At 43.2% G+C, this 15922-nt stretch overlaps 1 protein-coding gene across 1 annotated transcript in view; it reads right to left on the bottom strand.

The window, feature by feature from the left end:
* Window positions 1-15922, bottom strand: part of ttc21b (tetratricopeptide repeat domain 21B) — a 156215-nt gene that overhangs the window by 95447 nt on the left and 44846 nt on the right. Inside the window, exons 9-10 of the mRNA XM_084310923.1 lie at window positions 9981-10173; window positions 2104-2201 (exon numbers count right to left, since the gene is read on the bottom strand). Of these exons, the coding sequence (XP_084167049.1) occupies window positions 2104-2201; window positions 9981-10173 (291 nt within the window). The remainder of the gene's footprint in view (window positions 1-2103; window positions 2202-9980; window positions 10174-15922) is intronic.

The following is a 15922-nucleotide window of genomic DNA, read 5'->3' as shown; positions in this document are numbered from 1 at the left end:
TGGGATAGGAAACCTGGGATATGAGACCTGGGATAGGAGACCTGGGATAGGAGACCTGGGATAGGAAACCTGGGATAGGAGACCTGGGATAGGAAACCTGGGATATGAGACCTGGGATAGGAAACCTGGGATAGGAGACCTGGGATAGGAAACCTGGGATATGAGACCTGGGATAGGAAACCTGGGATAGGAGACCTGGGATAGTAAACCTGGGATAGGAGACCTGGGATAGGAAACCTGGGATATGAGACCTGGGATAGGAAACCTGGGATAGGAAACCTGGGATATGAGACCTGGGATAGGAGACCTGGGATAGGAAACCTGGGATAGTAAACCTGGGATAGGAGACCTGGGATAGGAAACCTGGGATATGAGACCTGGGATAGGAAACCTGGGATAGGAAACCTGGGATATGAGACCTGGGATAGGAAACCTGGGATAGGAGACCTGGGATAGGAGACCTGGGATAGGAGACCTGGGATAGGAGACCTGGGATAGGAGACCTGGGATAGGAAACCTGGGATAGGAGACCTGGGATAGGAAACCTGGGATAGGAAACCTGGGATAGGAAACCTGGGATAGGAAACCTGGGATAGGAAACCTGGGATAGTAAGCACATGAAACCCTCTGAGGTGCTCCCTCTGTGTTTCAGAGGCTGCAGCTTTGAAGCTAATGAAGGTATCCGTTGGTAACCAACCATGTCATGCTAGCTTGTCAGCAAGGGGCTAAATCATGCTCTGAAGTTTTCAGGCCTCTTGTCCTCTGACCCCAAGATATCTGAACGACAATGGATTCTACGAGTAGCCAAGAGTCTCCCCTTTACATACATGCCAACGTTATGCTAATGTTCAGTTTTTGACAAGAACCATGCAGTTCTAAGCATGCAGTACAAATGTGTTATTTTCAGCCTATTCTAAAAATTGTGTATTTGACCATTTCAAACTACGCTCCCTAAACAGTCTTTTTGCATGAATTGAATGACTGTAAATCTGACTATTGTGGACCCAGTGAGCCCGATTGTATTCATGTGTGATGGTGTTGTTTTGGAAACTTGACCTCACTGTATAAAATGACGCATTGTGACCTCTAGGATAATCACAGCCTCATGAAACTTTATAACCACAAACTAGAGACCCATGGCGTTCAGGGAGTGTATGACCTTCCTAGGTTTATTGACCATAAAGGGAGCAATTTCCAGAACAGAAAAACTTGAAAAGCTGAAAAATGCACCAAATAATATGTGTAACAAATGGTATCAACCTGGAAATTGCGGCAACAACTTGTGAGACATAATTGAGGCCATCATACACTTGGATCATAATGTTCTAAGCCCTTATACACTCTAAACCTTCAACATTTTAATAGACGCAAACCAAAACACAATGCTCATTACTGACTTATGACTAGAGACACTTGACACACAGTGCTGAGCTGCATCTCCCTGTATCATCCCTGAGGTTCCCAGCTTTCAGATTATGAAGATACCTCCTGAAGATACCCTGCCTAACAAAGACACACATGGGTATATGTGGGACCCAGAGGGTTAAAGGTGTCGAGAACAACACATAAGATAAGATATTCCTTTATTAATAATAATCAGCCCATCATGCACTAGAGGAAATGAACACCCTGCTAACACCAAAAAGGGTATTAAATGGATAGTATAGACGCCATGCCATCTCTCAGAATATACCGGTAATCTTAACCAGCCAATGGCATGGTAAAAGCTATAAACACACACCATCTAATAGGCCTACACGTGCTGTATGTCGTGTATGTCATATATGTTATGATGAATTGAAAATGGGGGACCCTGATGTAAACAAGACGAAAGTCTTTCTCTGGTCTGCATCCCCTTAACAATTGTATGCATTGAGCTGTACTGTACCCATTCTGCAATCTGTTAATAAAGTTTTCAATCAGTCAATCAATCTGTTAACCTCAAAGCTTTCAAGGTCCAGCCAAAGTCCAGCTGCTCCTCATCCTGCTAAGTCCTTAACAAACAGCTTTGAGTAAGTAAATAATTAAATACACAGTGGTTACTAAGGATCTTCAACCAGCTATAGGGGGTGGTGTTTGATTTGACCCAGGATGTAGCCTTACCCCCGACTTGCCAATCGATTGTTGGATCTCGGTGAGGAACTCCAGCTGTTGCTCCGCATCTTCTAAATGCCCCTCGATCAGCTGGCACCGGATAATACCTGGGTAATAATAATAATAATATATCTGATTTGTAGTGCGCTTTACAGTTGCGGAGCAAAATCTCAAAGTGCTACATTTTAAAAGAACATAAAAACTAGCAAGAGTAAAATAAAAAAGAATATAAAATAAGCAAGACTAACACTAGTAAGGAGTAAAAAGAACACTAAAACTAGTAAAAGAGTAAAAAACATAAAATAAATAAGAAGGGCTAAACTGGTAAAAGGAGTGACAGAAGGAGTGGGATTTCACACACTTTAAAGTTGTCGTGTAGACCCTGAATGTCACACAGGTGAGGTGAGATGAGGAGGATGAAACAGTGTTGCTGTTAACAGAACTACATCTCAATGGTTGGAAGAGGACGTACAAATGCATATAGAACTATGAAGAAAGGGGGGGTAATAAGAAATGTAAACATTTATAAATTGTATCAGATTCATCACTAATGATAGATATGACACTCATCACTCTGTCCTTTATGAGAAGGATGGCTGGTCCTCTCTGATGGAGAGGCGCAACAAACACTGGTATTTGTAAATTTTTAAGGCCCTTATTGGTAAGCTACCCCCTTATACTACATCATTATTGGTAAGCTACCTCCTTATACTACATCATTATTGGAATGGAATTATGGTACCTATGGAACCCATTCTAGTGACTGGCTGGTCCTTAACTCATTGGACACCAGACCCGATGATAGTCGGGTTAACTCGCAGACCGTTCAGCGCCAATCACGAGTATAGTTGGGTTTTAATCGTTATTTCTTTTATTAGCGATATCCATTCATTTTCATCCATCCAGCCTGATGTTATCGTTGGGAATGGGTCTGAGCTCGCAAAAGGGCAAATACCGCCCCCTACGCCTTCCGGCTGGTATTGCACTCCACTGGGAATGGTATAGTTTTTTTTCTGGGACGATCCAAGCTGTGCGGGCGTGGTTTAAATAATCAGGCGAGGTAACCTGATTTCAACTATACATCTGCAACGCTGACCCCCCCCCCCCCCCCCCTCATGCAATGCTGTTGAATGTGGCACGGACCTCCGTGCCCAGTACTTCAAATGGCGATCAGATAATTGGATTATTTCTTTTGCATTACATCAGATACAAGGTAAGAACATTATATATAAATTATATATAAATGTATTTCTACCCGATCGACGCTGTATCTGTGTGTGTATGTGTGACTGTTTTCCGTTGGGTGTATTCCACTAAAGGGCTATTATCGCGTCTTTCTCTGGAATTACTAGAAATCACCAAAACTATACTCGTATTCAAAACGGTATAAAACGGAAATGTACCGATGAAAAAACAATCCGTTTTTGTACATGTTGACTGCAAGCAACTCACTGATAATCAACGAGTGTATTAGACCCATAGCCATAATTTAAGATATATTTTAAGCACTCGCAAATCTCCCACTCCTCCCATTGATTAAAGCGGTGGCGCTCTAGCGCCCTCTGGCACACTTAAGCGTGGTGGTCAATGAGTTAAGGTCCAGTTTGCTCTGAACAGGTTGAATCTGCATTTTGCTATGATGCTCCTCTAGCTCATGGAATGAGATTCTTGTCAATCAAGTTTACGTGTTTTAATTGATTTGCCGGTGTGATTTTATATGCTTTTTTTGTGCTCATTTCTGTATGTACACTCAACATGACTGTAAATGAGCGAAACCTAAGTTGCCTTTTGAGTTAAAATAAAGGTTTGAAATTAAATAAAAGAGGTAGAAACACAAGTTAAATGGTAATGGTAAAATGGTGTACAACAACTACACAAAGGACTACATGAAATAAATGAATTCCCCAAAAATACTTCCCGTTGCCTACTGCAGACAGAATTACATCATCAAATTCATCATCGTTGGTATAGCCTACTGGTAGACACCTTTATTTTTATTTTTTTTTAAACTTAATTTTTTAGCGTTTATCGCTTTTCTGGTCAAGCATGACCGACAGAAACAGGTTGAAATGGGATGTAGAGCAGGGGAAGACATTCTGAGAAATGACGGCGGGTCCGGGAATCGAACTCGTGTCCCCCAGATCCGTGACGAGCACGGTTTTCCCCGACGCAGAAATAGCGCAGAGATATGCGGTGAGCTACGGGAGCTCCCCCTGGTAGACACGTTTACATTGTTAAATAATGAATATTTGAAGTCTAAATAATCAATAAACCAATATAACATTTTGTGAAATAGCTTGAAAATGTAAGACAAAATCATTCTTCGGTCAAAGTACACCGTTTTGTCAACTGACCATATTCACACGTGGCCATTTTGCTCTCGTGTCATGCTCAGGTTAGGACTCCTTTCCCAAGGTGGGAACAGGGTGGAAAGAAAGAAATTCCAACCTCAGTACAATATAAGAGCAAAATGGCCACCGTGTGAACATGGTCAGTTGACAGAACGGTGAACTTGGACCTAAGAGCGCTTGACCACGTTGGAGAGTTCACAAAAACAGGTGTCCCTCCGTTTTCAGGAGCCAAATGAAAGCAGAAATGTTGACAAGCACCGGTTTAGATGGCTGGGTAATTAGGACTGTCCTGATGACCATGTTTTGGCCTCGGAAGGTTCAGTAGTAATTACTGTATTAGTGAGTGAAGAGTGGAAGCGGCATTCTTCCTGTGTTTCAGTGTGGAGGTAAATAAGGTTAGATTCAAATGTATTGTCATCACGCAGCACAAGTACAGTACAACAAAAAGAAGCTTGGCATCCAACCAGAGTGCAAATGTAACAGTAAAGTGCAATAGTAATATACAATGTACAGGTGATTAAACTGGGTATACAATATATAAATTAGTACTACTGAGTAATAGTGATATTCAGATGTTTGTTCAGAGTTTTTCTTTTTTTTTATCTACTTTTTTCTCCCACCGCAATTTCGTATCGTCCAATTCTATCCTCCCCTGTCTCGAACGCTGTTAGGACAGCGCGCTGCCGTTGGCGAAAGCAGGATGAGAGAGCGTACCCATCAGTTTCCCACCCCCTAATACGGCCAATGTGTATTAGTATGAACGACCAGCTAAACTGAAAGCAATGTGGAGCGCTGGGCTCGAACAGGCGAGCCCAGCGTCTCTGCATTCGTGGTGAGTGCCTTGCCCACTACGCCACGTAGCCGCCCATTTCGCTGTGTATCATTTAATCATTTATGAGAGAGCGTAGATTTCGCTGTGTATCATTTAATCATTTATCATTTAACATTTGAAAGGCATACATTGTTGTCATACAGAACACCGCTGTTTCTTTACACATATGTTGGATTATGAATATGTCTTTATAGCTACAAATGAATGACTAATTCGGTCAGAAAGCAGTAACACAACATCGCGTGAGCATATTCTCCCCGCTGGTGATCGCAGCACGGAGGGTCGCGGACCAGCCTGGCAGCATAGCTATAAAGACATATTCATAATCCAACATATGTGTAAAGAAACAACATATTCCAGCCTGGCAGCATAGCTATAAAGACATATTCATAATCCAACATATGTGTAAAGAAACAACATATTCCGATTGGAAGGACTCCCATCTCCTCCTTCCTGCTCGATCACACAGGGCTGAGCTGTGCCGAGGTGCCGCCCCCCTCGCACGGCTTTGCTCTCTCACTCGAGTGAGGAGGAGCGGAAGACCGCTGGTTCTCCAACATACAGCGGTGTGCTCTTCAGAATGTACCGGGAGAAACGTTTACTGTACCCCGCAGACATAATAAGCATATAAGCAGTGCTTACTAACGTTATTTCTGACCGAATTAGTCATTCATTTGTCTAGCACAGTCTCTAACAGTGTAACAGTAAGAAGCATTTTGGATAAAAGTATTCTGTACTTCTGTATGACTACAATGTATGCCTTTCAAATGTTAAATGATAAATGATTAAGCGTGGCGCGATGTGAAAGGCAGTGGGGCACAGCTCTGCACTCGGGAGATGTGGCGGGACAATGAGAAGCATTTTGGATAAAAGTATTCTGTACTTCTGTATGACAACAATGTATGCCTTTCAAATGTTAAATGATAAATGATTAAGCGTGGCGCGATGTGAAAGGCAGTGGGGCAAGTGATTAAACAGCTCTGCACTCAGAAAAAAAATGTGGCGCGACAATTGGGGCGTGGCCGCGGCATGTCACGTGGCCGTCACGGCCAATCAGGGCAACCCCGGAAATAGAATCCGTTGCGGAAGCGGTACACGCCCCCCGGCCAGGGACTCGCCGGGTCTAGCCAATTCTCCTGGGTTGTAAGCTAATAAACCTTTGTCAACTACGTATTCCTTTGTCTGAGTAAATCCTTACTCACTTACAGATATGTCCTGGGTCCTGGGTCCTGGGTTCAAACCCCAGCAGGGGGCCTTTCTGTGTGGAGTTTGCATGTTCTTTGCGTGTTTGCGTGGGTTTCCTCCGGCCCGGGTACTCAGGTTTCCTTCCACACCATAAAACACATGCATGCTAGATTTCCTGTCATTACCCTTGAGCAAGGTACAGGAGTTGGTCCCTTGACCAAGATACTGGCATTACAACTGGAGTTGGTTTCTTGACCAAGGTACTGGCATTACAACTGGAGTTCCAAGGGAAGGGAGAACCTCTAATTTCAGAGAGAGTTGAAGGACATGAGTTAGAGGCATCAAAGGAAAAGGCTGACTTCTCTAGCTCAGAACAAATGTGAGGAACCCTACTGTAAGAACCATCCAGTCATTCGATCGAGTTGAATAGGTACCAATATTCCAATATAACAGTGAAGAGATATAAACAGGTTGTTTACCAATAAGGGCTTTAAAAATAAATAAATACCAGTGTTTGTTGCGCCTTTCTGCAAGAGAAGGCCAACCCACCCTATCAAACAGAACACAATGGTGAGTATCATATCTGTCACCAGTTATAAATCTGATAGCTGAGTGATATGCAGAATCCAGAGGTTTAAGAGTTGATGCCGCAGCATGCCTATAAATTACATCACCATAGTCCAAAACTGATAAGAAGACTGATTCAACTATTCTTTTTCTATTAACATATCCACCGCCGTTCACGTTGTACAGCGTTATTGTCTGCCATGCGTTGTCTGCCAAACCACGCTGTACAGCGATATTGAGATCATATTTCATTTTTTCACCATGGCATTCATAATTATGCCACCCAGCCTCTGGTGATACAGTGGGATTCTGCACAATATTGCAACGCCTCAATACCGCCGCCTGGTGGATGATCGGGCGAGTTACAACCGGAAGTGGCAATCGGTGCATCTGGGAAATCCGTCCGGCAGTCACATATTGTTGCGGGACTCCAGACATACACTGGCGTGCATATGGATCGCTGCCATAACTCAATAATCGATATGATTTGGGCGTTTATTGCGCCATACAAACCGGAAATGGATCTAGGAGATCAACGTCAAATAAGTGGGATCTTTTTCCTCCAGTCTCGTCGGCGAACGGTAAGAGGACGCTAACGTCATTTTCAGCCCAATTGTCTATTAATTTCACCGCAAACCGATCTGATCAATATATCACCCATACTACATAAAGCATTTACTGACGATCATGGAATTATAAATGACCCCCCCCCTTTCATCCGCGCATGATGACGCATAACGTATACGATCATGCACATTTACATTTACATTTAGTCATTTAGCTGACGCTTTTATCCAAAGCGACTTACAAGTTCTGTACGACAAGCCATCAGGAAGGGCACAACTCTATCAGCTGAGCAACAATGTTCATCAAAGTGTTGAGTGCTACAGTGTAGGTTAGTTTATTAGGACAAGTGCATGACAGTACGGTTAGTTAGGGTTAGATTTTTCTTTTTCTTTTTTTAATTCAGATAATGGTGCGTCTTTAGTCGACGGCGAAAGATTGGACGTGTTTCGGCTGTCCTAACTGGGGTGGGTAGTTCATTCCACCATTGTGGGGCAAGGACTGAGAATAGGCGACTTCTCTTTGATGACCCTCCCGGAGCTTGGATAGGAGTAGGTCTGAGGCGGCCAAAAGATGCAGAGCGTAGGGGTCTTGAGGGTGTGTAGTTAGAGACCATTGACCGGAGGTAGGCGGGAGCGGTTCCCTTTGCCGCACGGTATGCTAGGTCGAGGGCCTTGAAGCGGATTCGTGCAGCAATGGGGAGCCAGGGCAGGTCCCTAAGAAGTGGGGTGCTATGGGCCGACTTCGGTAGATTTGAGATCAGGCGGGCCGCTGCGTTCTGAATGAGTTGAAGAGGCTTAGTGGCAGTGGCCGGGAGGCCAGCGAGCAGTGGGTTGCAGTAGTCGAGGCGGGAGATGACTGTTGATTGGACGAGGAGTTGGGTGGCTTCTTTTGTCAGGAAGGGACGTCCTTCTGACGTTGCTCAGGAGGAATCGGCAGGTTCTGGTTGTCGCTGCGATGTACAGTTGCATTTTTTAATATAGCGTGTCTAGGGAATAGACGGCAATCGATAATCTATATATGCGTTTAGGCCTATAGCTCACGTTCTAGGAATTACTGCAGAAAACGATAAAAACATACTTATATTCTAGAAGGTATTTTTGTATGAATGAAAAAGTATAACGTTCCTACATCCTGAACGATAGATAATCGATGTTGAATGGGCCATAGTAATGTCAATTTAGCAATACAATTTAAAAAGTTATAGCCCTGCAAAGAAGGTGAACATCTCCATAGGCTTAGAGTGGTGGCAGACTGGCTATATTGATGGATATAAGTCATGGCAGGGAATGTGTTAAATAGAGGAAAATTTGATCCGTTTCTGTACAGGAAACCAATCTCCTGTCGCAGTTTAGAGGCAAGATTGTCCACATGGAACTTAAATGTAAATTTCTCGTCAAGCCACAGGCCAAGATATTTATACTCAGTGACTCTCTCAATACAAGAGCCACTGACAGTAGATATCCTCACATCATCAAAGTTAATATTCCTTGCTCTTGACAACAACATAAACAACTGGAGTTGGTCCCTTGACGAAGGTACTGGCATTACAACTGGAGTTGGTCCCTTGACCAAGGTACTGGCATTACAACTGGAGTTGGTCCCTTGACCAAGGTAATGGCATTACAACTGGAGTTGGTCTCTTGACCAAGGTACTGGCATTACAACTGGAGTTGGTCCCTTGACCAAGGTAATTGCAATACAACTGGAGTTGGTCTCTTGACCAAGGTACTGGCCTTACAACTGGAGTTGGTCTCTTGACCAAGGTACTGGCATTACAACTGGAGTTGGTCCCTGGGTGCCGCACTCTGGCTGAACCACTGCTCCTAAAATAGTTAGGATGGGTCAAATGTGGCTGGTTGGGGCGACAGTGGCTCAGGAGGTAGAGCAGTCGTCTGGTAATGCAGAGGTTCCCGGTTCGATTCCCGCTCCTCCTGGGCAGTGTGTCGAAGTGTCCTTGAGCAAGACACTTAACCCCTAAGTGCTCCTAATGAGCAGGTTGGCACCTTGCATGGTTTCCTCTGCCTCTCTCTGATGTGTGAATGCGTGAGTGAATGGGTAAATTGTGAGGAACAAATTGTAAAGCGCTTTGGATAAAAGCACTATATAAAATGCAGCCATTTACCAGAGAATGAAGTTCCCTAAGCGGATTATAAAGTATAACTTAACGTAAAAAACTAAGCATTCCAATCTTAGTATTGATTGAAACCTTGAGGCATTCAGGCCAATAACACAGCTACACACTCACAGAGAGTGAAAAAGGTGAGAGACACACAAAACCACTCAGAAATCATTCACTTAATAAGTGCCCCAATTTGGGATCCTAAAAGGTGACTGGTTTGGTGACTGGTTTGCAGATAAGCGGTCGGTGCAGCGTGTCCAGGTACCTGTCAGCGCCGACACGCTGGTCTCATCCAGAGTCATGGCGGTCTTGTACCACTTCATGGCCTCTTTCACACGGCCAAGCAGCACCAGCTGGTAGCCCAGCTCTGTGGCCAGCTCCGAGTCCCCTGCCGCCAGGGAGAACGCCCTCTCCACCATCCTGTGGGTCTGCTGGATCACGCCCTCGTTCCGGCCACACTGGTGGATCACATTACACTCAAATTTACAGTCACATTTATTATGTATTATATATAAATAATACAACACATAATAATAATTCATATAATTTATTATTATTCATTATAATTTTGTTTTTTTATTATCTATTATTTAATCATAATAATACATTTTATTATTTATAAAATGTATTATCATTTATTTAAATGTATTGTATACAGCACAAGTACAGTACAACGGAAATACGTTTGGCATCCAACCAGAGTGCAAATGTAACAGTAAAGTGCAATAGTAATATACAATGTACAGGTTATTAAACTGGGTATAAAATATATAAATTATTACTACTGAGTAATAGTGCTAATCAGATTTGTAGTATTAATATGTACAGTGATACAGGACGCGTGTAGCTTTATGCCAAGCAAGCAGTGCAAAAATGTACCATAGTGGCATGCAGTAATGCGCCTTTCATTTTCCGCCGCCCAGCGCCCAGGTCGCACGGAAATAGGCTGTCTATTGCCATTCTCTTTGACAAACTCTAACCTTAACCAGCTCCTTAACAACGCCTAAACTTAACCGTTCTAACCTTAACCAACTCCGAAACAATGCCTAACCTTAACCATAGAAATTATATTGCCATTCTCTTTGACAAACTCTAACCTTAACCAGCTCCTTAACAGCGCCTAAACTTAACCGTTCTAACCTTAACCAACTCCGAAACAATGCCTAACCTTAACCTTAACCATGCCTAACCTTAACCGGCGAAAGAATACACGTTAAAAAAAAATCACGTTAAAAAATATTTTCGATGGGATTCGAACTCGCCAGCAAACAAGCCATAGGATCCACAGCCATGTGTCCTTGCCAATTGAGCTATTGCTAGATACTGGATTAGGGGCGGTGACTTATATATATTGAGCTCCGCTCGTGTCGGATCTCATGCGCATGCGCGGGCACCTCGCGCGAGCACGCCGGCGCACGCACGCACCTGAGCGAGCACGCCGCCGCCGGTGCACGCACGGTAGCATTTGTCTGAAAAGAAGGGCGCTTTACCGCACTAGCGTGCGGTGACGAATGCGGAAGCATTTTTGCACTGCTTGCTTGGCATTAACGTACAGGCATACAGGACACAAGCGGTGATCTGTATCTGTTGTATTTGTATCTGTTTATTCTCCTTTATACAAACCACTGAATGGAATTACACACCAACGCTATGGAACACCCTGCCTATGGACATTATGGAGGCTAGATCTCTAAATATCTTCAAAGGTACGCTTAAAACATACCTCTTCACCTCAGCCTTTTAATACACTCTGCCACTTAGACTCATTACATCCACACTAGGATTATTGTAAATTAGAGTTAATTTTATTGCACTGCACTATTTTATTCTGTCTATTTTATGCTAATTATATGTCTATTTTTATGATTATTGTACTGTAAAAGAGAGCTATTTTATTGCACTGCTGTGAAGCACTTTGGGCTGCAATTCTTGTATGAAAGGTGCTCTACAAATAAAATGTATTATTATTATTATCTGTTATCAGGAAGGCAGAAGAGACTGCAAACATGTTGAAATGTTCAATGAATGTCATGGAAAACCAGAGGGCTTCTCCGGAAGTGAAGTGGCTTTAAAACAAGATAGTATCGAGAATGTGGCACTTGTGAAGAGTGAGAGGTTATCTTACCACTAGAGTGAGTGAAGAGTGAGAGGTTATCTTACCACTCGGGTGAAGAGTGAGAGGTTATCTTACCACTCAGGTGAAGAGTGAGAGGTTATCTTATTACTCGGGTGAAGAGTGAGAGGTTATCTTACCACTAGCCAAGGTCTTAGACTCCTCCTCCTGCATTCCTGTGTGTTAGTTGGTTGGATCCACTACACTCCGGTTACTACTGAACGGACGTGTTTTTGCGGACCTCCCAAACTTTCAAACTTTAGACTGTTTTCTTTCTTTCTACCATTTTTTTAACCAGTGATCTTAACTGATCACTGTGACTTTTGCTCTTATCGTTTATACTGTTGGATTTATTGGTTTTATGTGACTTTTTACTGGACGTGACCTAAAGCTATCGGCGCTTGTTGTTGCCATAGCTACAGCTACACGCTACAGTACTCAACAGTGCTAAACTCCCCCGAGGAAATGGCTCCAACATCAGATGTCGCAGAAATGCGAACGGAACTGAAGACCATCGAGATACTAGTAATGGATCTTCTCAAGCGTCAAACGGAGCTAATGTCCAAGCTGGCTAGCATGGAAAAAGCGGACGCAGGCTGCACCAGTAGTCCCTCCTGGGCGACAGTGGTGAGGGGCCGAAGGAAGCTCTCCCTTCCTCTATATGATCCCTTTGATTCACCTCAACTATCAAACCGATTCAATCCTCTTTGTAATGATTCCAGCCTCCTAGGCTCTCCCTCGCTTCCGTCTCCTGCTGCTAGTACTGTAGCTTTGCTCAAAGACTATCCGATGCTAGCTACTAGCCTAGCTACTAGCCAGGCTCCAAGCGAAGCTGCCAGGACGGCGGCCCTCTCCAGCTCACGACTCAACCATGGAAATATATCTACAACCCAGAGCAGAAAGCGCTCTGTCCTGTTTGCTCTCGCATCGCCAAGCTCCCCAGACTCACGCGATGGGTCCGACTCCCCAAAGTTTAAACGTCCTCGTCTGCGGTGCTCTGCAGCCCATACCAGTATGATCATTCAAACGGCGAGTGTCATCGATGGAAATGCCGCTGTGAACGAGCCCCTCCACACGGCGCTGCTGCCCGACCAACCGTCTAACTCCGCCAGCAATGCAGACGCTACTCCTGCGGCTTTTCACCATAGAAACCTGGCCATCTACGACAGGGAATGCATCCAGGAACAGCCAGAGATCCTACTCATCGGAGATTCCATCACCAGGTTTTTGCAAATACCACACGGCATTACGTATTGTTTTTCCGGTTTAAAAGTTACTGACTTACTTGAGTGTACTCCCGAAATCATCGAGAGATATCCGTCCGCCCACACCGTTATCATTCATATCGGAGCAAATGACGTAATGGCTAGACAATCCGTTAAACTCCAATCTGACTTTGAATCACTAATACTCACTATTGAAAGCCTGGGTAAAATATGCATTGTGTCTGGCCCCATTCCATCCATAGGTCGTGGATCTGAGCGATTTAGCCGTCTGTTCTGGTTGCACAAATGGCTACAGACCCACTGTACTACTATAGGACTTTGCTATATAAATAACTTTGATCTGCTCTGGTCCAGGAAAGACCATTACAGACCCGATGGCATCCATCCAAACATATCAGGGGTAAATGTGCTAATACATAACGTCATACAAAGTATAGCATCACTGGCCTGACAACCAACCATATCTAGCTCTGTAGACTATATACAGAAGCAGCCTAAACTACAAAAAAACACGTTGAGTGTCATCCCGATTCTGATCACCAAAAGACTAATCAATTACTCATTATCACGTCCCATATGTAAATCTAACCTTATCAATATCAGTGTTCAACCACAGACTATCTCACACCCCACTACAGAACCCGTACAGCTAAAACTAGCACTGTTCAACGTTAGAGGCTGAAACAAAAATCATTTCTGATAAATGAACTCATAGTAAAACATGGTGTACATTGTATGTTTTTAGTAGAGACATGGTTAGACAATATCACTGGTGTAGCAACACTGATTGAGACCTGCCCTTCCAATTTTAAATTCTATCAATCAAACAGACAGAGTGGGAGGGGAGGCGGAATAGCAGCAATCATCTCCACTCAATTTGTGTGCAATGATATTGACCTGGGAACATTTTTATCATTTGAATACCTTGCTATTGTATTGAAAACAGAAATGCCAGTAATATGTGTGACATTGTATCGACCACCAAGGTACTCGCCACTCTTCATACAGGAATTTTCAGAACTCATATCGATCTGCATTACCAGGTATGATAGAATCATTCTTAATGATGATCTAAACATTCATATCAACAAAAAGGATGACCCCAGGGGTTGTGAGTTTCTGAACCTACTGGACAGTTTTGGACTGATGCAACATGTTCACGAGGCCACCCACCAACATGGCAACACTCTGGACCTACTAATAACAACAGGGCTAAACATTGAGAATATATCAGTAAAACAAATTCCAATTTCTGACCATTATTGTGTGTTCTATGGTACAAGCCTAATATTACATAAGACCAGAAGCGAATTCCTAGTTCACAGAAGGCTTCTGGACGCTAGAGCTGAAGCAAAATTCTCTAGTATGATGAAATCATATGACCAATGCAGTGAATCCTCCTTAAATCAGCAAGTGCAAAACTTCCACAGCACCTTGTCAACTGTGTTAGATACTGTTGCCCCTCTAAAGGTTAAAAAGGTAAAAACTGATAGAATCTCTCCATGGCTAAATAAAACCAATGTTAAAGATAACAAGAGAAAATGTAGGATAGCCGAGCGAAAATGGAGGAAACTCAAACTCACAGCTCACTTTAATTTATACAAAGACGCCATGGGCGCATACAATAAGGCAATACAACTTGCGAGAAAGGAATATTTTTCCAAAATGATCTCAGAAAATATGGGTAACTCCAGGGTACTTTTTTCCACCATTGACCGGCTGATTAACATACCACCCCCCCATATACCGCAGCAATCAGCCACAAAATGTGAAGAGTTCGCAGTTTTCTTTAATGAAAAAATATCATTGATTAGAGCAAGCATTACCGCTGATATAGATCTGGCTGTGAGTGAAACCCCACCTGAGATAACTATGGGGGAATTCACATGTATTACATTACCTGACCTCTGTAAGATTGTCTCTGAGTGTAATTCCGCCACCTCCTGCCTCGATCCTATACCAACAGCATTTCTCAAGCGGGTGTTTGATAGTGTCTCAAATCATGTCCTTGAAATCATAAATATGTCTCTTCAAACAGGCACTTTTCCAGATGCATTTAAAACGGCTGTAGTAAAACCACTACTAAAGAAAACAAACTTAGATGTAAACGAACTAAAAAGCTATAGGCCAATATCGAACCTTCCATTTATCAGCAAGATATTAGAAAAGATAGTCTCAGTACAAATAAACTCCTTTCTCAAAGATAATAACATCATGGAGGAACTACAATCAGGTTTCAGAACAAATCACAGCACTGAAACTGCCCTTACCAAAATAGTTAGCGACCTCAGGCTAAACTCCGATGCTGGCAAAGTCTCAATTCTTGTCCTATTGGACCTTAGTGCAGTGTTCGATACGATTGACCATAATATCTTGATCAGTCGTCTTGAAAGACTGGTTGGCTTTTCCGATCATGTACTAAATTGGCTCATAACATACATTAAGGGGAGAAGGTTCTATGTTAAGCTTGGAGACAATGTATCCGAGGAACATGACAGCAATTTTGGAGTCGCACAAGGAAGCTGCCTTGGTCCATTACTCTTCTCACTATATATGCTGCCCCTCGGGGACATCATTCGAGACCACAATGTATGCTTCCATAGTTATGCTGATGATACACAACTATATATCTCCGCAGAACCAAATAACACTACAGCCATACAGTCCATTACAAATAGTCTGTTAGCAATAAACAAGTGGATGAACAATAACTTCCTAAAATTAAACGAAAGCAAGACCGAAATCCTATTGATCGGCCCAAAAGCGAAAAGGGAAGTGCTTTGTAAAAACCTGGGGAGTCTGTCATCCTATGTAAAGACTGAGGTTACAAGCCTAGGTGTCATCTTGGACTCAGACCTGACCTTTAAG

Source organism: Notolepis coatsorum, assembly GCF_963971535.1.
Source record: "Notolepis coatsorum genome assembly, chromosome: 3".
Taxonomy (NCBI): Eukaryota; Metazoa; Chordata; class Actinopteri; order Aulopiformes; family Paralepididae; genus Notolepis; species Notolepis coatsorum.
Note: the sequence above shows the minus strand (reverse complement) of the source record. Positions and strands in the feature narration are given on the sequence as shown.